The following is a 23422-nucleotide window of genomic DNA, read 5'->3' on the forward strand; positions in this document are numbered from 1 at the left end:
CAATTGAGCCCAACATTTGTCGCTAAGTGAGACATTTGTTAAAATGGGATATTTGCCCCATTTTAAGATCTTTCTTGCCACAATTACGAACGGAATCACTGCAGAGGATAAGTTAGGGACAGCATTTGTAAAGTGAATCTTGCTTCCTCATTGACCCTACTTGTCAGATGGTCACAAAAGGGAATCACATGACCCTGGGACACTGCAACCATCATAAATAGGAGTCAGCTGCCAAGCATCTGAATTGTGACCACATGGTCAAGCGGATGCTGCAATGGTTAAAAGTGTGAAAAGCAGTCGTAAGTCACCTTTTTCATAACCATGGTAACTTTGAACGGTCACTAAATGAAGTGCTGTGAGTTGAGGACTCCCTGTTTCTCACTTGTCAGATCTCTGTGTATCTGGCTTAGTTCCTAACCATCCCCACTATCCAACATCTAAAGACTGTACCACGTGGGTCTGGTTCACCGAAATAAGGTATTGCAATTATTCATCTTTAATAGACATATTAATAAAGTGATACAACTATGCAGAGATTCTCAGTTATTCAGGTCAGGGTTGTCCCAATTATGCCTTTTCATGAGGCAGCGGGACTTTGTTTTTTCTTTGAATATGTTTCGCTTCTCCTCCAGGAAGCTTCCTCTGCTCTGGCAGGATGATGGGGAATGGAAGAATTTATATTCCTTGCAGACAGCTGGTCATTTGCGGGGTTTTTTATAGGGTAGTTGAGGCCACTTGGAGGTTTATCTGTGTCCTCAGGGTCACCTAAGTCAGGGGTCACCAACTTTTGGACCTCAGGGACCACCAAACTCATAATTTTAAATCCCAAGGACCACTAACCGGTTCTGTGGGCGTGGCCTAATTTGTGGGTGTGGCTTGGTGGTCATGTGACTGGCTCAGCATGGCTTCTATGTAAATATTATAAATATTTATATAAATATTGAATTTTTATAAAAAAGAGCAACTTTTATGCAAAATCAGGCAAAGCAGGCAGGCAGACTACGTTGCTCACAGAATCACAGATTCAGAGATCTATCTTTCTGCCATCGGCTACCTGTCTATCACATAAAATTTGCTTGCAAGCAAACTCACAAAATTAACTCACAACACACCATGTATGCAAATATTGAATTTTTTATTTTAAAAAAGAGCAACTTTTACCCAAAATCAGGCAAAGCAGGCAGGCAGACTGAGTTGCTCACAGAATCATTCAGTGATCTATCTGCCATCGGCTAGCTCAGTCTGTCACATAAAATTTGTTTGCCATGAGTCTGCACTGAATAATAGAACCTTCAGTCCTAAGGGAGGTTCAGCTGTGCTTAAAAGCAGAGCCAAAGATCTAAAGACTAGCTAGAAAGCAAGAAATCCAATCATTTCCTACTTTCTAGCTAATCTAAATCTCCTGGCACAGCAGAACAGCTGATGGTCTGAAAAATAGCAATTTAGTAGGCAAGTTTTCTGGGTAAAGAGTGAGTGGGCGGGGAGGGCTCCCACGGGCCATGTGGGCGGCGCAGCCTTGTGTTTCTGCGTAGCCATTGCTTGGGAGGGTGCTCTGCGGGTGAGATTCCTCTACGGCCTACCAAAATTTTGCCACGGCCCACCGGTTGACAACTGCTGACCTAAGTAGTATCAATAGTGCCTGTAGTCTTCAATTTTCCCTCCCTCTAGAAATCCATTCCTACTCCCCAACCATTCCAAGGGTCTTCATCTCAAATTGTATAGCTAAAAGTCTGTAGAGATTCTCAGTCATCCAGGTTATGGTTGCCCCAAAGGTGCTTTTTGAAAAGGCAACTGGACTTTCTTTGTTTTTCCATGAAGACGTTTCGCTTCTCATCCAAGAAGCTTCTTCAGCTCTGACCGGATAGTGGGGAATGGAAGGATTTAGCTGTCTGCAAGGAATATAAATCCTTCCATTCCCCAATACCGTGTCAGAGCTGAAGAAGCTTCTTGTATGAGAAGCAAAACATCTTCAAGGAAAAAAACTAGAAAGTCCAGTTGCCTCCTGAAAAAGCACCTTTGGGACACAGTATGTTTACTTATTTTGTCCTTACCTATGCTGTAATCTGGGAAATATAAAGGCAAAGGCTCAAGGCATCCTGTGTTTGGACGAAGAAGTTCCCATACAATTTCACTAAGGAGAACCACAGTCACATTCTTCTCCGTCTGTAAGTGAGTGATGTTAGAGGAGAGAGAAATAAAAATAACCCTGTGGTTATATTTTTAATGAAAGAAGAGTTCAGGTTTTGCAAAAACAAAAAGCGGAAAGAAATTAATCTGATTCAGCATTTTACTTAAAGTTATTTGCATAACAAGAAGCTCTTAAATAGCTTAATCAAGCAGCTAATATATTTAGATTTTTTTAAAAATGGTTTTAGGATTCTCTTTTTCTGCACTATGACATTTATGATTCCCACAGGTACATCTCTTAATTATTAGGGAGGATAAGTTGATTGCATTTGAAAAAAAATAATACTTAAATGACATTTATTTTTCCCAAAGACACATATCTTAATTATTAGGGAGGATAAATTGATTGCATTTCAAAAAATAATACTTAAATCATTAAAACGGATACAGGCTCAAAGCAGCCATACTATTTTATTTCCAATCTGCTTTCCCCTTATGTGATGATGTGTATTTTATTCATCTCTAGCATGCTTTTACAATAGTAAAATTTTAATGTTATCTTTATATTCAGGGCCCAGTTTTCAAGGAAAGCTGGCCTCCTTCTTACATGTTTCTAGAGGTTATGGGATAATGAGCTACTATAATTTTGTCAGACAGCACATAAACTACAAATGACAATTTGGAATGGAATGAAATATCAGGTCAAAATGGAAATGAGCTTCAGAATTAAAGCATGCTTCCCTCAACAAAATCTGAGCTTCTACAGACTAGCCATTTTCTTATGAGGCAAAGGACAGGTACAGATAAGGGATTCTTCCTCATGACTTGAAGTTTCCGTGAATTCTAAAATTTGACTTTAATGCAAAAGAAATGGTGAATATAACCATTTGAAGGAAGCGTTGAAAAAAAAAAAAAGGAGAGAAATACCCATGCAGGGGATGATGATGGGAGTAAAAAGCAAAAATTCCATATCTTCCTAATCTCAGAAGCTTCGTTATTAACCAAAAGTCTACTTCCTTTCATTACTGGGGCAGAATTAAATTTTCATCGAAAGTACTTCACGTGTCAATTAGATTTTATTCACCTCCTTTTTTGATCCAGGTCATTGGAAAAGAAACAGTTTCAAACTTTCTGACGCAGGAAAAAATTGTCAATATTTGTAAGTCAAGAGATCTATTGTACCCTGAGATGTTTATTCTGGTTTTTCATTATTAACATGAGAGGGTCTGGGCTATAGCCTCAAAATTCTTCAGACAACATACTGACGTTTAAATATCTACAAAACTCAAAATAAAAGAATAATAAAGTTGGAAGAGACCCTGAAGGTCTTCTAGTCCAACCCCCTGCTTAGGCAGGAGATCCTATACCATTCCAGGCAAATGGCTATCCAATCTCTTCTTAAAAACCTCCAATATTGGAGCACCCACAACTTCTAGAGGCAACTTGTTCCACTTATTAATTGTTCTAATTGTCAGGAAAATTTTCCTTAGTTCTAGGTTGCTTCTCTCCTGGATTAGTTTCCATCACAAATTAAACCATACAAAAATGTGCAGATGGCAAAATTAAAGCAGAATAAAAATATTACTTTAGTAAAAAACTAAACACAATAAAGCAAGCAAACACTGTAGGCCAATGACAATGTTTTTTTGTTCATTTTTAAATTCTTCCCAAAAGCCAAAACTGATCCTATTTTACTGGAAAGTGAGTTCCAGGAAGTCACGGAGAAAGTGTAGCTCTAAGCATCCTTCCCAGATAATCTCACTGGCCGGCGGGAATCTGATTAACGCAGTATTGAGACAGAAAACTATTCCCGAAAGCTGTGAAAGATATAGCTGTGAAACCACTATTTGAAAAATTTAACTGGAACAAATTTCCTGTTGTTAAATCTGCCTGCTGCCCAGAATCATCTATGTCGGATAGCAGAATGATAGAGTTGGAAGGGACCTTGGAGGTCTTCTAGGCCAGTGGTCACCAACCAGTGGGCTGAGGACCACTGGTGGTCTGCAAGAAAATTTTAGTGGTCCCCAGAGAAATGTCACCCCCAAAGCAATTAACCTAGGCTGCATAGGAACACAAGGCTGCGCCACCCACATGGCCCGTGGGAACACAAGGCTTGCGTTGCTTGCATTGAGAACACGAGGTAGTGAGGGGAGGGAGGAAAGGGCGGAGGGGGGGAACTTGCCTGGCCACCAGGCTGCTTCTTTCTGCTTCTTTCTTCTTCTGCTTTTGGCTGCACTCAAGGAAAGCAGCAAAAGTCTTTCTTTCTCTCCCCCAAACTCTGCCAGAAATGAGTCTCTGGGACCCTGCAAGGCCTCCTGCTCCAAGAGGCTGTGCCGGCAAACTCCTATCCGCCAGAGTTTGTGGGGAGAGAAAGAAAGACTTCTGCTGCTTTCCTTGCATGAAGCCGGAGAACAAAAGCAGGCTAGGAATGTGCTGCCTTGGAGGGTGTGTGTGTGTGTGTGTGTGTGTGTGTGTGTGTGTGTGTGAGAGAGAGAGAGAGGAGAGAGAGAGAGAGAGAGAGAGAGAGAACTTCATCAGCCCTCCGAGGTTAGATCAGATGTCTCTCTCTCTCTCCCCCTCTCCTTCCCACCAAAGTCAGCAAGCCACGTGAGTCAAAATTCACATTTGTGGTCCGTGGGATTTAAAATAATGAGCTTGGTGGTCCCTGAGGTCCCTGTTCTAGGCCAACCTCCCCTGCTCAAGCAGGAGACCCTCTACCATTCATGTCAAATTGCTCTCCAATTTGTTCTTAAAACTCTCCAGTGTTGGAGCACTCCCAACTTCTGAAGGCAAGTCGTTCCACTGATTATATACAGATAATAAGAGGTGGGGGGAGAGAGAGGAGAAGGAGGAGGGGGAAGAAGGGAGGGGAAAGAGGAGAGGGAGAGATGATATATATTAATATTACATATAATATATATAGATAATAAAGTTAATATGTGTAATAAATCCGATATATCAAATGTAATCTGATATAGATAGGCAGCTATACAAATTTAGGAAATAAATTAATAACTGTCAGAACGACTGGTTTTTTCACAATGTTTCGTAGCCTCTACCCACTGGAAAGAGATTGAAATCACGTAATATGCCTCTCTCTAATCCATCTGAATTGCAGCAAATGCCGTTAATCCAAAGCAAACACATTTCTCCCTGCACTCAAAGTATCACTTTCATTACATCCGATTATTAGGGAAACACATGGATGTGTCCAAGGGACACAGCTGTCATCCTCGACTTCAGTTTGCTACAAAGATTAATGCATATCTTCAAGACCCAAATGAGCACATTTTAACCAGGATCTTGAATGCGATTTACCAGCAAGTGTAGGAAGGGCTGCCCAAATTAGCATTTCTGTGCTACAGCTTATTGTAGATTTACAGTTTTAATTTGGAGGGGGGGACGGGGGCAGAAAAAAGCAAAACACAATCTTGAAGTAAACACGAAACAATTGTTTTCTTGCCTTCAAAATTATTTGCACGTATTTCTTACCATCATCCTGACATGTCACTTTAAGTACAAAATAAACAAATCAATTTCATTACCCTCTAACTCGTCCATTTTGTTAAAACCTAGCTTACTTAGACCTCTGAACCTCTTACCTCTACTGACATATTTACATAGCATGATTTGTCCACTGGTATCAGTTTCTGCTTAAAATGCAAAAAAAGTTTAATTTAAAAAAAAATCACCCATCATTTATCTTCCTCTCTCTCTTTACCATTTTTGCAAAATTTGTATTGACCTTAAGGGCAACATGTCTTGTGGGAAACAAAGCTGTGGATTATCCAAAACTTCAAACAAAATGCTCAGCTGCGATGGGTTTTAAGAAAATATCATTTAAATTTAGTCAGATAACTTTTCAAATTGTTGATAGATCACAAACCGCAACACAAAAGACAAATTAATAAAATAAATAAAACTAGTTAAACTCAAGACACACAACTGACTAAATTTGCTAGCAAAAAGCTATCTCACATTAAAATTGTTCTGTTAAAAACACAAAAACAATTTTGTAAAATTTATTGTCAGATTTGTTAGACCTGCCACCTTTAATTTTAGAAATATACTCATAATTAAATCAACCAGGATATGCCAGAGATTTCATTTTTAAATAATGAAACGTGGCTAATTCCCTTACCAATTCTTGCAGTCTAAGAAAACCTGGCAGAATATTTCCTTCCAACTCACGCAGTTGTTCTGCTTTATCCAAAACCTGTAAACAAAAAAAGATGTTTGTTACACAAAAATAGCAATTTGAAAGTTTCATTTCTGCTACTCAAAGTGTATTTATCAATGCAAACATTATCTAAAAGTTCCTCAAATTACATTTTCCTAAGAAAAATATATTTTCTTCTCAAGCAGACATAACTGGTTAAAAAGTCCAAGTATTTCAGTCAATTGATTTAATCTCCCTAAAAGGAACCAAAACATGTCTTAATCTTTGATGGGGAGCCACCCAGAGTTAGTTGAAATATGGGCAGCTGTATAAATATTTTAAACAAATTAAACAAAATATTAGATTCCATTTTGCTTTGAAGAAATAAAGTTAAGGTAAGAAGTGATTAATAAAAAGCTTACTTTTCTTCTAATAGCTACTAAATTTCTGTATCTCTATTGAAATAGGTTCTATTACTTTTGGAAATAGAAAATAATACCAATTGGCTGTTTAATTTTTAAAGGTTTGGATTTCCTAAAAAGATAGGGGAAAAAAACTATATTTTACTTTAGATAGGGCTGGCTATGCAGAACTTTGGACTCAATTTTTCAAAAATGCCGTTGCTCAATACAGAAAATGTTAGGTTTCCATACACTAAATAAATAAGGATTTGAGAGTGTAATCTTTCAATACATTATCTCAGTAAAGTATGTAATGATTATATTTTAAGACCTTAATACCTGCACAACTTGCCACAGTTGTTAAATGAATCACTGCAGGTGTTAAGTTAGTAACACGGTTATAAAGTGAATCCACCTTTCCCACTGACTTTGCTTGTCAGAAGGTTGCAAAAGGGGATTATATCACCCTAGGACACTGCAGCCATCATAAATACAAGTCAGCTGCCAAGTGTCTGAATTTTGATCACATGACTGTGATCAAATGCTGAAATGATCATATATATGAAAAATGGTCGTAAGTCACTTTTTGCATAGCTGTTGTAACTTCGAACAGTCACTAAATGAACTATTGTAAAAGGACTACCTATACATGCATCATTTCTTACAGCATAACAGAATGCATTAAAAAAAATCACAAAAGTAGCATATAAAATGTGTATTGAAATATAAAATGTCAGAGCAGTAAATTATTTCAAAAACACACAATATAAGTGATGAATAAAACTATGAATGAAATTATGTATAAGCAGTCACTGGGGTGGTTAAACCTTTGGCTGGATATCTTATCTATCTATCTATCTATCTATCTATCTATCTATCTATCTATCTATCTATCTATCTATCTATCACCTATCAATCTATTACCTACCATCTCTTATCTAATCCACCTACCTACCTCTATCTATCTATCTAATCTACCTACCTACCTATCATCCATCTATCATATCTATCTATCTATCTATCTATCTATCTATCTATCTATCTATCTATCTATCTATCACCTACCATCTACCTATCCATCCATCCATCCATTAGACAGCAGAGTCCTCGAGATGATGTATTTCATGCAGGGATCCAGGGAACTTTCTGAGGGGGCACTCTGTCACAATATGACATGAAATTTGGAGGACGTTCCCAGACTCACAGTGGCTTAACTAAGTTCAGATGATGAAAACACCACACACGAAGCAGAAATCCTATGAACTGGTTTCTGCCAACTTAAAGTTACCTGAGTTTTCTTTAAAGCAGGGGTCCCCAAACTTGGCAACTTTAAGACTTGTGGACTTCAACTCCCAGAATTGTGGATTTGGGGAGTTGAAGTCCACAACTCTTAAAGTTGCCATGTTTGGGCACCTCTGCTTCAAGGCTTATTATCCAAATGGCAAATTAAAATTTGAAACACTTGTCAGGAAAAGCATGAAGGACACACTGTTCTCCCTGTAGACATAAACAAAGTTTTATTGACAGCATCAATCACTGGGAAGAGTGAGTCATGTTGAGCTTCGTGATTAATCATGATTGTTCCTGTACCTGTGCATGGATTTGAGAGGCATTTAGAAACCAGTGCAAGAGATCGCTCATTTATCTTCATTTTCCCTGAGTTAACTGAGGCTGAAATATGTTACATTATTCACCAATGAGACAAAACAGAATTAATTAGTTTGGCCAATTTGTGCTACCAAAATGCACAGGATATCATCAATCTTCATTTAAGTCAACCCATAATAAATCCGTACATCACAGGTTAATTCACATAAATTGATTTTGCTCGCATTTGTGTCTGCTTTCACGCACAGCAGAGTGGAAAGTTCTAATTTCACTCTTAATTATTCTGATTTATTAACAATTTTCCCAATGCAAATGATCACCAATTTAATGCTCTTTATCGTCTACTCTCAAGTAATTTCAGATATGACAATGATCAATAATGTTATTAAAATAAACTAAGCAACTTGTCTCTAAAACCAGCTTTATTCATGGTTTCCTCCCTGGAACAGATCAGTAAAACCTCGCAACACATTTTCATTTTTTGGGAGCTTCAATTTCTGTAAACATCTTTCTATAAATAAAAAAATGAGGTCCTCAGAATTAGTGCTCAATGTGTAAGAAAAAGGAACTGTGTATTTCAGGTACTCTTTTGTTTTTACTTTTCATGTTAGAGATAATTACATTTTATTACTGTAGCAGCATGGGACTTTCTGAAGTGCAGTAATATTGTCTCTCTACAGTTAATTAACTATGTAACAAAACAATTCAGCTGAGCCAATTGCAATTTGATTCTTCACAACTAGGTAATAATAGTATGCAAAGAGGCAGTGCAAAATAATCATACATTTTTATGAGTATATCACAGAATAGAATACAATAGAATAGGATAGGATGGAATAGAATAACAGAGTTGGAAGGGACTTTGGAGGTCTTCTAGTCCAACCTCCTGCTCAGGCAGGAAACCTATACCTGGGATGGTGAACCTATGGCATGCGTGCCAGAGGTGGCATGCAGAGCCATTTGTGTCGGCATGCAAGCTGCAGGCAAATTTACCTCACTGCACATGTGCATGCCTCACAGCTGATTTTGGGCTGGTTTGAGGCCTTTTTCGGCTTCCCAAAGGCTTCAGGAAGGCTTCTGCAGGCTTCAGTAAGCTTTATAGGGCGAAAACTAGGCCTGTTTCGTCACTTTCGGTATTTACACAAAAACAGGAAGTGATAAAATGGGGTTGGTTTTCAGCCTACAAAGCTTGCTGAAGCCTGCAGAAGCCTTCCTGAAGCTTTTGGGAGGCCTCAAACTGGCCAAAAATCAGCTGTGAAGTGCAGTGCAGGTAAGGGGGCAGCGGGGGGTGTGTGTGATTGTGCGCGCATGCATAGGGGGCGTGGGGGGGCACACATTGCCTTCTGGGTGCTGGCACACAAGTGCGAGCGTGTAAGCGTGCACACAATTTTTGGCACAGGAGCCCAAAAAGTTAGCCACCACTGCCCTATACCATTTCAGACAAGTAGTTATCCAATCTCTTCTTTAAAACTTCCATTGTTGGAGTATTTACAACTTCGGGAGGCAATTTCTTCCACTGATTAGTTGTTCTAATTGTCAGGAAATTTCTCCTTAGTTCTAGATTGCTTCTCTTCTAGTTTCCATCCATTGCTTCTTGTCCTCAGGTCCTACCCTCAAGTGCTTTGGAGAATAGCTTGACTCTCCCTTTTCGTTGTGGCAGCCCCTCAGATATTGAAAAACTGCTATCCTGTCACCCGTAGTCCTTCTTTTCATTACACTAGATCTAAAATAGATACTTACAACATATATTGTCTGATTCTGTAGCTCAGGTGTCAAAGGTGACTTTTTAAAGAAACGTACGAAATCGTTGAATGTGTCGCAGGATAAAAATGAATGATCTTCTTCTTTGATGTAGAGACATTGCAACTGTCTCAACATTTCTTCCAGAAGTAATTTTGAAGTAAAACATTCAGCACAATTCACGAATACATGAGGAAGCTGAAAAAAAAAATGAGAACAATTATAGGTTTCCTTCTGTTTACTTTATTACAAGGCTCTCCACAGCAAACCTAACTTGGACTGTTTACAAAGTAACAAAATGATAACATTATTTACAAAGAAATGTCTTAGACTCAAAGATACGTTAACTCACTAATTACAGCTGTTTTGCAAAAATCACTAAATAATTAGGATCACAAGTGAAGGCTGCATAATAATGCCATCCTGAGAGCCCTATATGTAATCATGAATACGTCCATTGGTGTATAAGCCAACTCTGGAATTTTCAACCGAAATACCATGAAAAATGTGTCATCTATAATTAAGCTGGTATCTGAATTTTAAATCACAGTGACAGGTGGGAAACTGCAAATTGTTACCTTATCATTTATAAGCCCATGCAATTTTAAAGCTGTGACAGCCTTTTTTTAAAAAAAGGAAAATCTAAGCTCTGGACTGCAATTTTTTGGAGTGATTTTGGAACTTAAAATTCTCAGCTCATCTGCAAATATATATAATAAGTTCCATTCAAATTAACAAGTTTTACTTTTGAGCACAGTTTGCTCCCCTGCTTTTAAATGTATTTATTTCATTGCTAAGTACTTACTGATTGGGATCGATATGTATCGATCAATATACAGTAAAATATATTTTACTTTATAGAAAGTGAAAAAAAATGAAAGGAGTCCCTGCAGATTTCACTTTGCTAGTGGTTGCTGACTCTAGGGGCCGGTGCTCATCTGTTTTAAGGTCATTGAGACAGCGCCAGCTGAAGACATTCCTGTGGTCATGACCACAGGACGTCATGGAGCACTGTTCCCTTCCCACTGAAGCCTATTTATCTACTCACATTTGCCTGCTTTCGAACTGCTAGTTGGCAGGAGCTGGGGTGAGGATGGGAGCTCACCCTATTGCATGGGGCTTGGGCCTCAAACCTCAGGACCTTAACTGCTGAGCCACCACCCTATATGCATATGTGTCTGTGTATTAAAAACCAGCCATCAATATAATGATATATAAATTGATTGCAATAGGCAATGCATGCAGTTATGTTCAAAAAGACAAGGTAAAAACATTGATGGCAAATATATAACAAGTTAATCACATTCAACCACCATTACAAATATGATCTGGAAAAATATAGCATAGCATCAACGCATACGAGAAGACCCAAGATGGGGACTCAGACTAAGACATGACAAAAATCAGAAACTTGACGAGTTTACTGGTTAAAAAGCAAGTAATAAACACTACTTATTTGGCTTACCCTTGTTCTAAATACAACCCTTGCAATTTCTTTGTAATGCCAAGGAAGCATATATTTTGAGCATAGATGGATCATAATTCACAATTACTAACACTAGGCTAAAAGCAGCAGCAGAAAATTGTTAATTTGCTGCCTGTTTGCCCTATTCACCTAACCCAAATAAAAATAAATAGATTTTTGATTTTCTGGATTGTTTTATGCATTGGCCATGTCCTGCCAAAGTGTTTCTGGACAATCCTACTGAACAGTTCACTCATAATGAATGTTAAAGTGTTTCTCTATATTAAATGTGAACGCCCTGCTTAAAGGAAGCACCAAAAAAATTAAAACAAAGATTTTTTTAAAAAAACAATGTTAAGAAAAAAACTTGTAGATCATTCTTACCTCCAAGGTTTTTAGAAGGATCTGCACCACATAAGTCTTTCCACTGGATGTGTGTCCATATATGAAAAGGGCTGGAAAGCTAAAGTGTTGACGCTAGGAAATAATATATACATACATATTTAGGAGGGTTTTTTATTTTAAGCATACCCTGTCCTTTGTTTAAATGATTTTTAGGATTTTGGATCACTTTTTTTACTACATTAGCTGAACAATGATTGATGAGAGAAAGAGAGAGACAGAGAGAGATGGACAGAGACAGACCAGCATAGAAAGAGAGAAACAGAGAGAGAGAAAAACAGAGAGACAGAGAAAGAATGAGAATAAGTGAAAACAAAACTGAATGAGGCAAAAAAGGACCTTGGGAAAGAAGGAAAAGAGAAATCCCAAAAGTTAACATCACAAAGAGTTAAACTTTGGCAGGCAAATGGATCTTCCCAAGCCTCATTTTTAAGGTGCCATTTTCAAATGCACCTTTTGAACAGCACTGCCTATGAAGATTCTCAACCACCCAGGTCATAATTGTCTCAAAGGTGCTTTTCAAAAGAAAACTGGACTACCTTGGTTTTTTCCCCCGTAACATTTCCCTTCTTATCCAAGAAGCTTCTTGAATGAGAAGTGAAATGTTAGGAGGGGAAAAAAAAACTAAGGAAGTCCAGTTGCCTTTTGAAAAGCACCTTTGAGACAGCACTGTGTCTGCTTATTCTCACCTCCAGCCCATTGTTGTGAGAAAGCAGAATGAGACCTAACCTTGCACCTCACTCCTATGTAATTGTTTTAAATAATTAATCTTCAATTTCAATTCCAGTAACGTCTATTTTTTGTTCATTCTTGTGATAGGAGCAGAAAAATGAAATCTTGTGTAAAGATACGACAAGAGCAGTTCCTGTGAAGAGCTAAACAAGAGGTGCATAGCAGCAACCTACCAAATACTCATAACAATCTTTAAAAAATCATAATAATCACTCTAATTTTGCAACAGCTTCCTGGGAAATGAAGGTTTAAATGCATGTTTTAAGTTCCAGTACATATACCACTGCCAGATGTGAGGAGCTGAAAGCACCTTAAAAATTACCCTTCCATACAAAACATGATGACTCAAAGTAAGCTTCAGTCAAAAAAAATAAGACTTAGCAGCATCTTATCATATATATATATATATAAAAATAAAAAGGGGTACCTCTCCAAATATTGACAATAAGGTAGAAGCTTGAGCTTCTCGGCAGGGTATCATGCTTTCCAGCTGAAGCAATTTTGCTTCAGGATACTCTGGGTGTTTCAAAGCTGACATTTTAACTTCTGTTTCAGTGGCTCCGTCTCACAGGCAGCTTCAAGGATGAAGGAAGACCTGAAAAATGAAACGGTAGTTAAGATTTCCCATGAGAACATATTGGCTATGTATCGAGTGACATGCTTTCAATCATGTTACAACCTGTTTTATTAAAAATAACAAAGCGTTACAGCAAGAGTGTCAAACTTATCCAGCCCATGGGGTGCTTCAATCTGGCCCATGGGACCGCCCTGGAAACAGCAAAGGACTGACACACGGTGCCTCTGCCAGTGAAAATGGAGCTCAGGAGGGCCATGCGCAATGGCCCTTTCCCCAGCCAAGGGTTGCACAGACAAAAATGGAGCCCGGGCGGGCACACACATACCCCAAGCTCCGTTTTTGCTGGCAGAGTGCAAGCAAAACAAATTGCTAGCAAAAGTCAATCCTGCCCAGCCCTGCCAGGGCCACCGTAGGTGCCCGCAATATGAGTGACATTGAGCTAGCCACATACACCTGGCCATACCCACCTGAGGTCAAACACAATCCTGATGAGGCCCTCAATGAAATCATGTTTGACACCCCTGCATTACAGAAATATTAAGTGTTCACTTGTAGCTCAATATTTGAGGGGGAGGGGCAAGATACTCTATAAATACAGGCAGTCCTCAACTTACCACAACTGAACCCATGTAGGATAAATTCAGCAATTTAGTACTTCCTCTATGCTGTTTAATATGATATTAGCATTATTATATTATTTGCCTGTCCTGTATAAATTGAGGATTCTATTCTTCTCTGCCATACGTCTTGGTTAATAGATATTCAATTGCTTGCATTACACATAAAATACTTCCCTTCAACTTTTCTGGCAGGGATATAGATTATGAGAACAAAGATAAAAGAAACATCTGATGTGTATCAAATGTAAGATTACATTAATTTTCTTAACTCTTAAATTATATGAGATGTTACAAGTAGGACAACCATCTCGATATTTTATTAAAAATAAAAGTGATCACTTCAATGATTGCTCATTGTAAATTCTGAAAGGAAGAAAACTATCACTGTCTTTAAGGCAATCATTAAGTCTTGTTTTAGATTGATGTGTTGTGCAAACTTACAATCTGAAGCTGGTATATACTTCAGTGCACTGCACAAATTTAAAAGCTAAGTTAACCATGGCTAAAACTTCTACAGGAATAGTGGAAGAGAAATTAACACAATAGATTAGTTAAGACTTAAGCCCATTTTTTCCCAATGAAAATTAAGTTCAGCTAACTGAGGATAGACCACAACTGAGCCCAAAATTTCTGTTGCTAAAAGTGAGACATTTGTTAAGCGAGTGTTGTCCCATTTTACAACTTTTGTTGCCACATTTGTTAAGTGAATCACTACTTAAATTAGTAACATAGTTGTTAAATGAATCTGGTTTTCCCCATGGACTTTGCTTGTCAGAAAGTCACAAAAGTCGTAAGTGTGAAAAACAAGTTGCTTTCTTCAAGCGGTGCTGTATCTTTGAACGGTCACTAAATGAACTGTTGTAAGCTGAGGATTATCTGTAACCCAAACAGATTTAGAAACCCTCCAGACTGGAGAAGCTAAAACCTACCCAGACCTTTCTTTTGAACTTCTTCTAAATTTCAACAGGACAGACAGACTTCAGAGAGTAATTAGGACTGCAGAAAAAAAAATTACTGCCAACCTGCCTTCCACGAAGGACCTGTATATTGCATGAGTCAAAAAGAGGGCTGTGAAAATATCTAGACCCCTCACATCCTGGACAAATTGTTTCAATTCCTTCCCTCAAAATGACGCTATAGAGCACTGCACACCAGAACAACTAGACACAAGGACAGTTTTTTCCTGAATGCCATCGCTCTGCTAAACAAATAATTCCCTCCACACTGTCCAACTATTTACAAAGTCTACACTACTATTACTATTAATCTTCTTATTACTCCTATCACCCATCCCCTCCCACTTGTGACTGTATGACTGTAACCTTGCCGCTTGTACCCTAATTATTTATATTGACTGTTTCCTAGTATGATTTGATTACTTATTGTATCCTATGACTATTATTAAGTGTTGTACCCGATGATTCTTGACTCTTGACAAATAAATCTTTCCTTTTATATACACTGAGAGCATCTGCACCAAGACAAATTCCTTGTGTGTCCAATCACACTTGGCCAATAAAAGAATTCCCTTCCCTTCTTATTCTGCTTGACTCTACTCTGCATCTGTCATACGGGTAGTCCTCGACCTATGACCTCAATTGAGCCCAAAATTTTACGTTGCTAAGTGAGACATTATAAAATGAGTTTTTCCCCCATTTTACGACCTTCCTTGCCACATTTGTTAAACGAATCACCGCCATGGTTAAACGAGCAACACTTTTGTTCAACGAATCTGGCTTCCCCATGGATTTTTGCTGGTCAGGAAGGTTGCAAAAGGGGACCCCGTGACACACTGCGACCGTCATAAATGTGAGTCAGTATGTAAATGTCGTGACCATGGGGATGATGTTGCGACAGTTGTAAGCGTGGAAAATGCTCACCGGTCAACCTTTTTTCAGTGCCCTCTTTGAACGGTCACTAAATGAACTGTTTTAAGTCAACGACAACCTGTAATCCCAACAGATCTAGAGACCCCCCAGACTGCAGAAGCTAATAGCAGCCCCAGCCCGTACATTTTTCTAGAAAAGGTCGAGGAGGGGGTTCAGGGCAGCCCCCAAGCGAATACTTCCTCCCCAACACCCTTGGAGGATGGAGGCAGTAAAGCTGCGAGGCAGAGGTAGCAAAAACAGTAGCAACTTTTAAGACTTGTGGACTTCAACTCCCAGAATCCCTTAGCCAGCCCTGCCAAGCCATTAGGGGCTCAAGGAATTCTGGGAGTTGAAGTTCACAGATGGTCGAAGTTGCCATAGTTTCCTCCCATCCGCTGCTTAGGAGACGGCGACGGCCACCTGGGGGAGCCAAGCTGGTGTCGCAAAGTGAGGCAACGCGACTCGAAAGATCCTGCCGGGATCCCAGAGGCTGAATTCGCCCCTTTAGCCCGACACCTCAGAAAGGAGAAGGCCAACCTACCGCCGCCGCCTCTACAATCGCCGCCGCCGCCGCCGAAAAAAGGGCGGGAAAAGGCGAGAAGGCGTAACGGAAACGCCAAAGCGCGAGAGCTACGTCATAAAGGGGCTTGATTGAACCGCTCCACCGTCACTCAGGCAGATTTCCCAATGGGGTGCACGTTAATCTCAGTGGGTGGGGTGGGAGGACGGATAGGGTATAAAAGCCCCCCCCCCCCGTCGGCGCATTCTCTTGTTACAACTGGTTTTCTTGTTGGTTGTGTTGTTCTGTTTTGAGGAGAGGTGGTGCTTATTCTCTCGAAGGGATAGCGCCTGTTCATTTTATGTGTGTGTGTGTACATACATACAAAATATTTTTATATATTTATATTTTCATTTTGTTTTATATTGGGCAGAGGACAGTTGTGACAATAATTGAGTACTGTATTTGCAGCGCCTGGAATAAAAGCAGCAAACGGGCGAAAAATTTCCACATTTGTCACCCCACAAATGTGAATTTTGTTCTGATAACGCACAGAGCTTTAGAGGAAAAAAGATACTGAGCTAACGTCTCATCTCCATACGAATATTACCCAAAAAAAAAATTGAGGGTTGTGAATAAAAAAAATGCAGAAATCATCTTACTCAGAACAGGAAAATTGGACAAAATAATTTCTGCATTATGAAAACAATGCAAGATATAGAGAGGATTTTTCATGCAGGCACGCACACATTTTTTGTGCACCAGCAAAATCGTGGATCAATTCATGTCCTGAAAAGCATTTAAGGCAGAACGCAACCACATATTAATTGCTGATGTACAGGATGTATTGATTTCAAGAGAGCAATGATATCCATAGATACTCCCAATGAGACCTTTAGGGTAGATCCCATTATTATCAAAATAAAGCTTTTTAATTTCAATATTTCTTTTTGCAAAGGTGAAGTAGGGGGTAACCCATTGAGAGTAACCCTTGGACTTAAATTCTCTGCTCCACAATATAATATATAGAAGTAACACTTTATGGCTACAGCAGGAAGATTTAACCTCAGTGCAATATTTTAACAAAACTACCATTACTGGATAGACATGCTCAGTATCTCCGTAGCAACCAGGAAAGCTGCAAAGAAAGAAAACCATAATAGTTACTTTTGTACAATCTGCTGACTTGAACTAGTGTGTCATTTTGAAAAGTTTGATTCCGTTCTTACATGAAAGTAGAATATTGCCAAGAATTCTAAGGGAGTTCTCAACAAAGATGTGAAGTCTGAATTTATTTTTATTCTATTTTGCCAGTCTCTCAAAATATTCTATGGCATAATTTCCCATTTCTTCCATTTCATAATTTGATTGATGGTGTGTTTTCCTCATGCAATGTTTTTTTTTCCTGACACAGATTAAAATTACTGCATAAAGACAAAGCCATTGGTTTGAGGGGTTTTCTCAGGCATTGCATTTTGAAAAATGTCCAGCTGTACAAAGAGTAATATTCAAATAAAGTTAGAAATCTTTAACCAATGCCCTTTTAATAATATTTTAATCTGTGTGGTTTAAATGTTTTAATATTTTAATGTTTATAACTGTAAGCCTCCAAGAGTCACCTTGTAGGGAAGATGGGTGCCATAAAATGTAATAAACATAATAAATATCAAGATGTCTCTTCTTTCTAACTCCTATGTTCCTTCATAAAGGAGAAAATTCAGAATAGAAAAAAAGAGAATTTAGAGTCAATAAATCATGTTTATTTAAATACAGCGGAATGAAATCACAAAACAGCTTATCAATTAAAACAAGACAACATTAATTAAAATAAAATGAAGAAATCTATAAACTGTACAAGACAATTGGAATGAAAGAGAAATGCCTCTATTTTCATTTGCAATTTCTAGAGAATCGACACTCAGGTAATTTAAGACCCAAATGGTTTTAAGGAGTCTCATTTTAAATGACAGATGGATTCATTCAAATGTGGAACTATTTCCAACTGCATGACTTCTGTCCTTTTACAATCACAGTTTTGGCTGCTAGATCAACAGAGTTCTCGTTGGTTTAGCAGATATTAACACTGATATATTTCATAGGGCAGTGACATATGCCATGTTCCATTATTCCCGTGCTTTATAATTCCTCAGTCACAATTGGTACTAACTGGAGGACGCAGTCCCATATTCTATAAATATCCTGATCGCACAGAAACCAAACAAATTTGGAAGAAGGGATTTAACCTTGTTGTATCTCTGGTGTTGAGGTATTTCTTTTTCATAGATGCAAGAATAGTTTAGCACCTACAATAGATTGTTTAAATAGGAGGTGAAATGGTTGCTAAGTCTGTGAGAGAAAAAGATACTGCAAAGATCATGAGTTGCTCCCATCCTATGGAGATAAAGTTTTCTTTTACAGTATCCTGTCTGTGGTCCTTTTACTCCCCCCTCCCCCACAAGGCAGACAGGATGTTTAAATATCCTGAGCTTTCTTTCTTCACAGTTGGAACCCTTCCCTTAAAAGGGGTAAGTTAAGCTCTATGATATTAATTAGTTGACCAGAACACTCCAGCCCTGCCTCTGCTGGCAGAAACTGACTGGATCTTAATCAGTTTTACACTAAAAGGTATTTGTTGTCAGGCACAGCCAAATTTGGCAGTAAATACATTGGTTCATAAAATCAATTCGTTTTTATTACTGTTGTATTTGCAAATGATTGCTAAATGAGGGGCAGGTAGTCCTTGACTTATGACCGCACTTGAGCACAACATTTCTGTTATTAAGTGAGACAATTGTTAAGCGAATTTTATGACCTTGCCACAATTGTTAAGTGAATTGCTGCAGTTGTTAAGTTAGTAGAATCTGACTTCCCCTTTTGCTTGTCAAACGGTCATAAAAGATGATCACCTGGCCCCAAGGACTCTGCAACCGGTCATAAACATGAGTCAGTTGCCAAGCATTCAAACTTTGATCGTGTGACCAGTCTACAATGGTGGTCATAAGTTACTTTTTCAGTGCCATTGTAACTTCGGTCAGTAAATGAACTGTTGTAAGTCAAGGACTACCTACAGTTGCTAAATGAGGAGTAGCTGTGTACCCAGAACAGACCGCAGAGGCCTTTAGATAGTGCTACTAACTCCTCCAAACAGCTACCCCATTAATGCTGCTGCCATCTTAATAATATTCCCCATTGACAAACTTCACCACTGCTGCTTCCCAGTTGCTATTGACTTTCTCTGTCAAGTTTCTCATCAGAAGATATTGAATTTCTGCCGAATGTATCAGGGTGAATAGCATGGCAGAAAAGAACCATACAGTATATCATCAAGTCTTTAGGAATTAGAACTTAGAATCACAGGGCTGGAAGCAGAGGTGGTCTTCAGCCAGTTCTGACCAGTTCTGGAGAACCGGTAGCGGAAATTTTGAGTAGTTCGGAGAACCGGCAAATCCCACCTCTGACTGGACCAGCCCCCATCAATTCTCTGCCTCCCGAGTCCTAGCTGATAGGCTGGGTCTTCTTTGGTTGCCCTGCACAGGAGAATGGAGCTGGAAAGCAGGTTAGTGGGATGGGGAGGGAAGGGGGATTTTGCAGTAACCTTCCCCCAAGAGTGTGGGTTTTATAGTATCCTTCCCCTGCCACACCCACCAAGCTAGGCCCACCAAGACACGCCCATAGAAGCGGTATTAAAAAAAAAATTGAATCCCACCACAGGCTGGAAGGGACCTCGGAGGTCTTCTAGTCCAACCCGGCTGTTCAAGGCAGAAGCCTTATACCATCTTAATGAAATGGTTCTTCGGTCTATTTTTGAAAACCACCAGAGTTGGAGCATCTACAATTCCAGGAGGCAAGCTGTTCCATGGATTGATCTCCACTGTCAGGAAATTGCGGCTTAGTTCTAGGTTGAATCACTCTTTAACAAGCTTCGTGTCAGCCTCCAGGGAAATCCAGACAGTCCAAATGGATATAAAGATTTCTTGTAGGCTTAAGCTCTCTACAAGAATCTGAACTACCAACAGTCAGAGCAATTTGGCGATAGGAACTCTCAGTGGCCTGGACTTAGTTCTCTTGTGGGTACGAAGGGGCTTATGACTCATGACATGCTTTGTTGGTATTTAATATCAGGCAATTTGCCAATAATGTATGAAGGTATTTCAAATGAACATTGGAAATGTAAATGTAAAGAAGGGACCTTTTATCATTTATGGTGGACATGTGATACAGCAAAGAAATATTGGAGTAGGATTCAATTTCTAATACAGACAATTCTTAAAGTGGATATAAAGATAAAAGGACAAACTTTTCTTTTGGAAAAAGAAATTTTTTTCCAAAACAAATAATGGAAAAAGACTTGGGGGGAAAAATTGAAACTTTGATATTATCTATGTTGATGGTAGCAAAACTACTTTATGCCCCAAAATGGAAGGACGCTTCAATTCCCACAATGGATGAATGGCTGCAAAATGGAATTAGCAGAGAAGGCCAAATCGACTGCTTTGATGAAAGAAAAAGACATAAAATACTTTTAGTTTCTATTTGGAAACCGCTTCTGGACTTTGTGCTTGAGGTGGGGGGGGAAATGAAACTTGGATGTTGGGTTTTACTGATTTGATAGATTTGTTGTTATAGAAACGGCTAGTTTATATGTAAAAGTAAAAAAAAAAGTGGTTTGATGTTACTATCTTATTTTAGTGCACCAAGGGAGTTGGAAGTCAACACCTTTTCCTCCCCAATTTTTCCTCCTCCTTTTCTATACCTCTCCGTTCCCATTTCCCTCCCTTATTTTTCCCACTATTTACTTTTGTATTTGTGTATTTTATATCATAAACTAATAAAAACTGAAAAGTCAATGACCAATTAAATGTTTGACCCCTTTCTCGGACTCAGCCTGGTCATCTCCTACACTTGTCCCCATTACTTCTTCTCCCCTCTGGATCTTTGGAGAACAAGTCAACTCCTTCTTCTCTGTGACAGTCCCTTAAGTACCAGAAGACAATTACCATGTCCTCCCTAATCCTTCTCTTCTTTAGACTAGCTATATCTACCATGTATCCCCGAAAATAAGACCCTGTCTTATATTTTTTTGCCATAAAAAAAAGGCACCAGGTCTTATTTTCAGGGAAATGTCATCCGCTGACTAACCCCACTTGTGCGCATCACCCTGGGCCTCCTTTTCACTGTCAGAGGCCTTCAGGAATGTCTTCTTCTGCGGCCGGCAAGGCTTTCTTGAAGGCCTCTACAGCTGATAATGTAGCCCTGGATCGATCCTGAGCTTCATTATCAGCTACAGAGGCCTTCAGGAAAGCCTTGCCAGCCTTGCCAGCTGCAGAAGAAATGGGCCGGCAAGGCAGGTGTTGGGGTGTGCGATGCCTGACAACTGTCCAAAGGTAAGTAGTAGGGCAGCTCCACCCACCCCCATCCTCATCCCAGCTTAATTTTTATCCAGGCACTCTGGAGTGGGTGGGACTTCATTAGGGCTTATTTTGGGGGTAGGGCTTATATTGGATGCACATATAAAAATCAAGCTAGGACTTACTTTCAGGGAAACAGGGTAGCTTCCTCAACTGTTCATCACATAATTTAGATTCCTGACCACCCCACTTTATCATTATTGTTGCTCTTCTCTGCATATTTTGTAGGATCTCGGAATCTTTTCTGAACCCTGGTGACCAAAACTGGACTCATCATTCCAAATGTGGCCTCAACTAGTACGATATAAAGCAGTTGCTATCACTTCTCGTGACCAACTGTCTTCTAGAAGTGCTGCATTGATATCAGGAACGTATCGAATTCAATGCAGAAACAAGGAGATCTAGTACAAAATTATAGCAAGCACTGATTCATCCTTCTTCTTTTTTTAAAAAAAAAGAGTCGTATTTGGCCATTCTAACTGGCTCCCCTCCGTCGCCCAAGAAGCTGATTCCTGATGTCAGGTTTGAGAGGGGATTGAAATACATTTGAGACAGCATCTAATAATGTAGCCTCCACGTGTGCATCATTATAGCCAAGCAGAAAGCCTTTTTTTTTTCTTCATCCACAATCTTGTTACTGGAAAAGTCCTTTGGAGCTACTGAGGAACACCGAGCTCCTGTGAATAGAATTTGAGGGGAAAGGAAGCACTGCCTTTAACAGTATAAGAACAGTGACAATGTTTTTCTTTCTGGAAATCCTTGGATGGCAGCAAACGACCTCACAGTTTTTGCAGTAAAAATGACCTTATTTTTCACCTTTCTCGATTTTTTTCTGCATGTCCAATTACACTTGGCCAATAAAGAATTCTATTCTATTCTCCATTCTGTTCTATACTTCATTCTATTTTATACATTCTATTCTATTCTATACTCCATTCTATTCTCTTCTATTCTCCATTCTATTTTATTCTGTAATACATTCTATTCTATACTATACTTCATTCTATTATATTTTATTCTATTCTACATTCTATTCTATACTCCAGTCTAATCTGTACTCCATTCTACTCTATTCTATTCTCCTATTTTATTATTATACATTCTATTCTATACTATACTTCATTCTATTCTATTTTATTCTATTCTCCATTCTATTCTATTCTCCATTCTATCATATTTTATTCTATTCTCCATTCTATTCTATACTCCATTTTATATTCTATTCTATACTCCATTATATATAGACTTAGAATAACTTTATTGTCACTTTGAATGTATACTAATTGGCATACATTAAAATGAAATGTCACTGCATGCAGTTCTCCAAGGGTCACCATCTCCAATATACACTACATAAACATAACTTCCCAAACATTATGCATATATTCAGGGTTGGGATGCAATTTTTTTTAACTACTGGTTCTGTGGGCGTGACTAGGTGGGTGTGGCAAGGTGGTCACGTGACTTTGTTAGGAGTGATTTGTTTAGGTTTTTTTTTGCCTACTGGGCCTCAGGGAAGCTGCCTGGGAGCAAAAACGGGGTGGGGGGCACACAATGCCCCCCGCACCCCATTTTTTGCCTCCTGGGCAAAGCAGTACAACACCGAGGGCAGGGGGTCAGATGTGCCACGCAATATAGATTAGCTAGAAAGCAAGAAATCCAACCATTTCCTGTTTTCTAGCTAATCTAAATCAAGCGGCACAGCTGATCTTTGGAAAACAGCTGATGGGGGGGGGAGGAAATACCTTGATCTTCGGAGTGAACCAGTTTGCTCCCAGCTGATCTTCAGGACTACCGGTTCTCCAGAACCAGGGCG

The 23422-nt window shown here is 39.0% G+C and overlaps 1 protein-coding gene across 1 annotated transcript in view; it reads right to left on the minus strand.

Annotated features, from left to right (window-relative positions):
* The window catches only part of ORC5 (origin recognition complex subunit 5), a 66401-nt gene extending 50092 nt beyond the window's left edge, over nt 1-16309 (minus strand). Inside the window, exons 1-6 of the mRNA XM_026701655.2 lie at nt 16241-16309; nt 13062-13229; nt 11885-11977; nt 10036-10233; nt 6269-6343; nt 2052-2163 (exon numbers count right to left, since the gene is read on the minus strand). Coding sequence (XP_026557440.1) covers nt 2052-2163; nt 6269-6343; nt 10036-10233; nt 11885-11977; nt 13062-13172 — 589 coding nt within the window. The 5' untranslated portion in view covers nt 13173-13229; nt 16241-16309. The remainder of the gene's footprint in view (nt 1-2051; nt 2164-6268; nt 6344-10035; nt 10234-11884; nt 11978-13061; nt 13230-16240) is intronic.
* Nucleotides 16310-23422: the final 7113 nt, after the last annotated feature.

Source organism: Pseudonaja textilis, chromosome 5 (assembly GCF_049901715.1).
Source record: "Pseudonaja textilis isolate UNSWEBS1 chromosome 5, rPseTex1.2, whole genome shotgun sequence".
Lineage (NCBI taxonomy): Eukaryota > Metazoa > Chordata > Lepidosauria > Squamata > Elapidae > Pseudonaja > Pseudonaja textilis.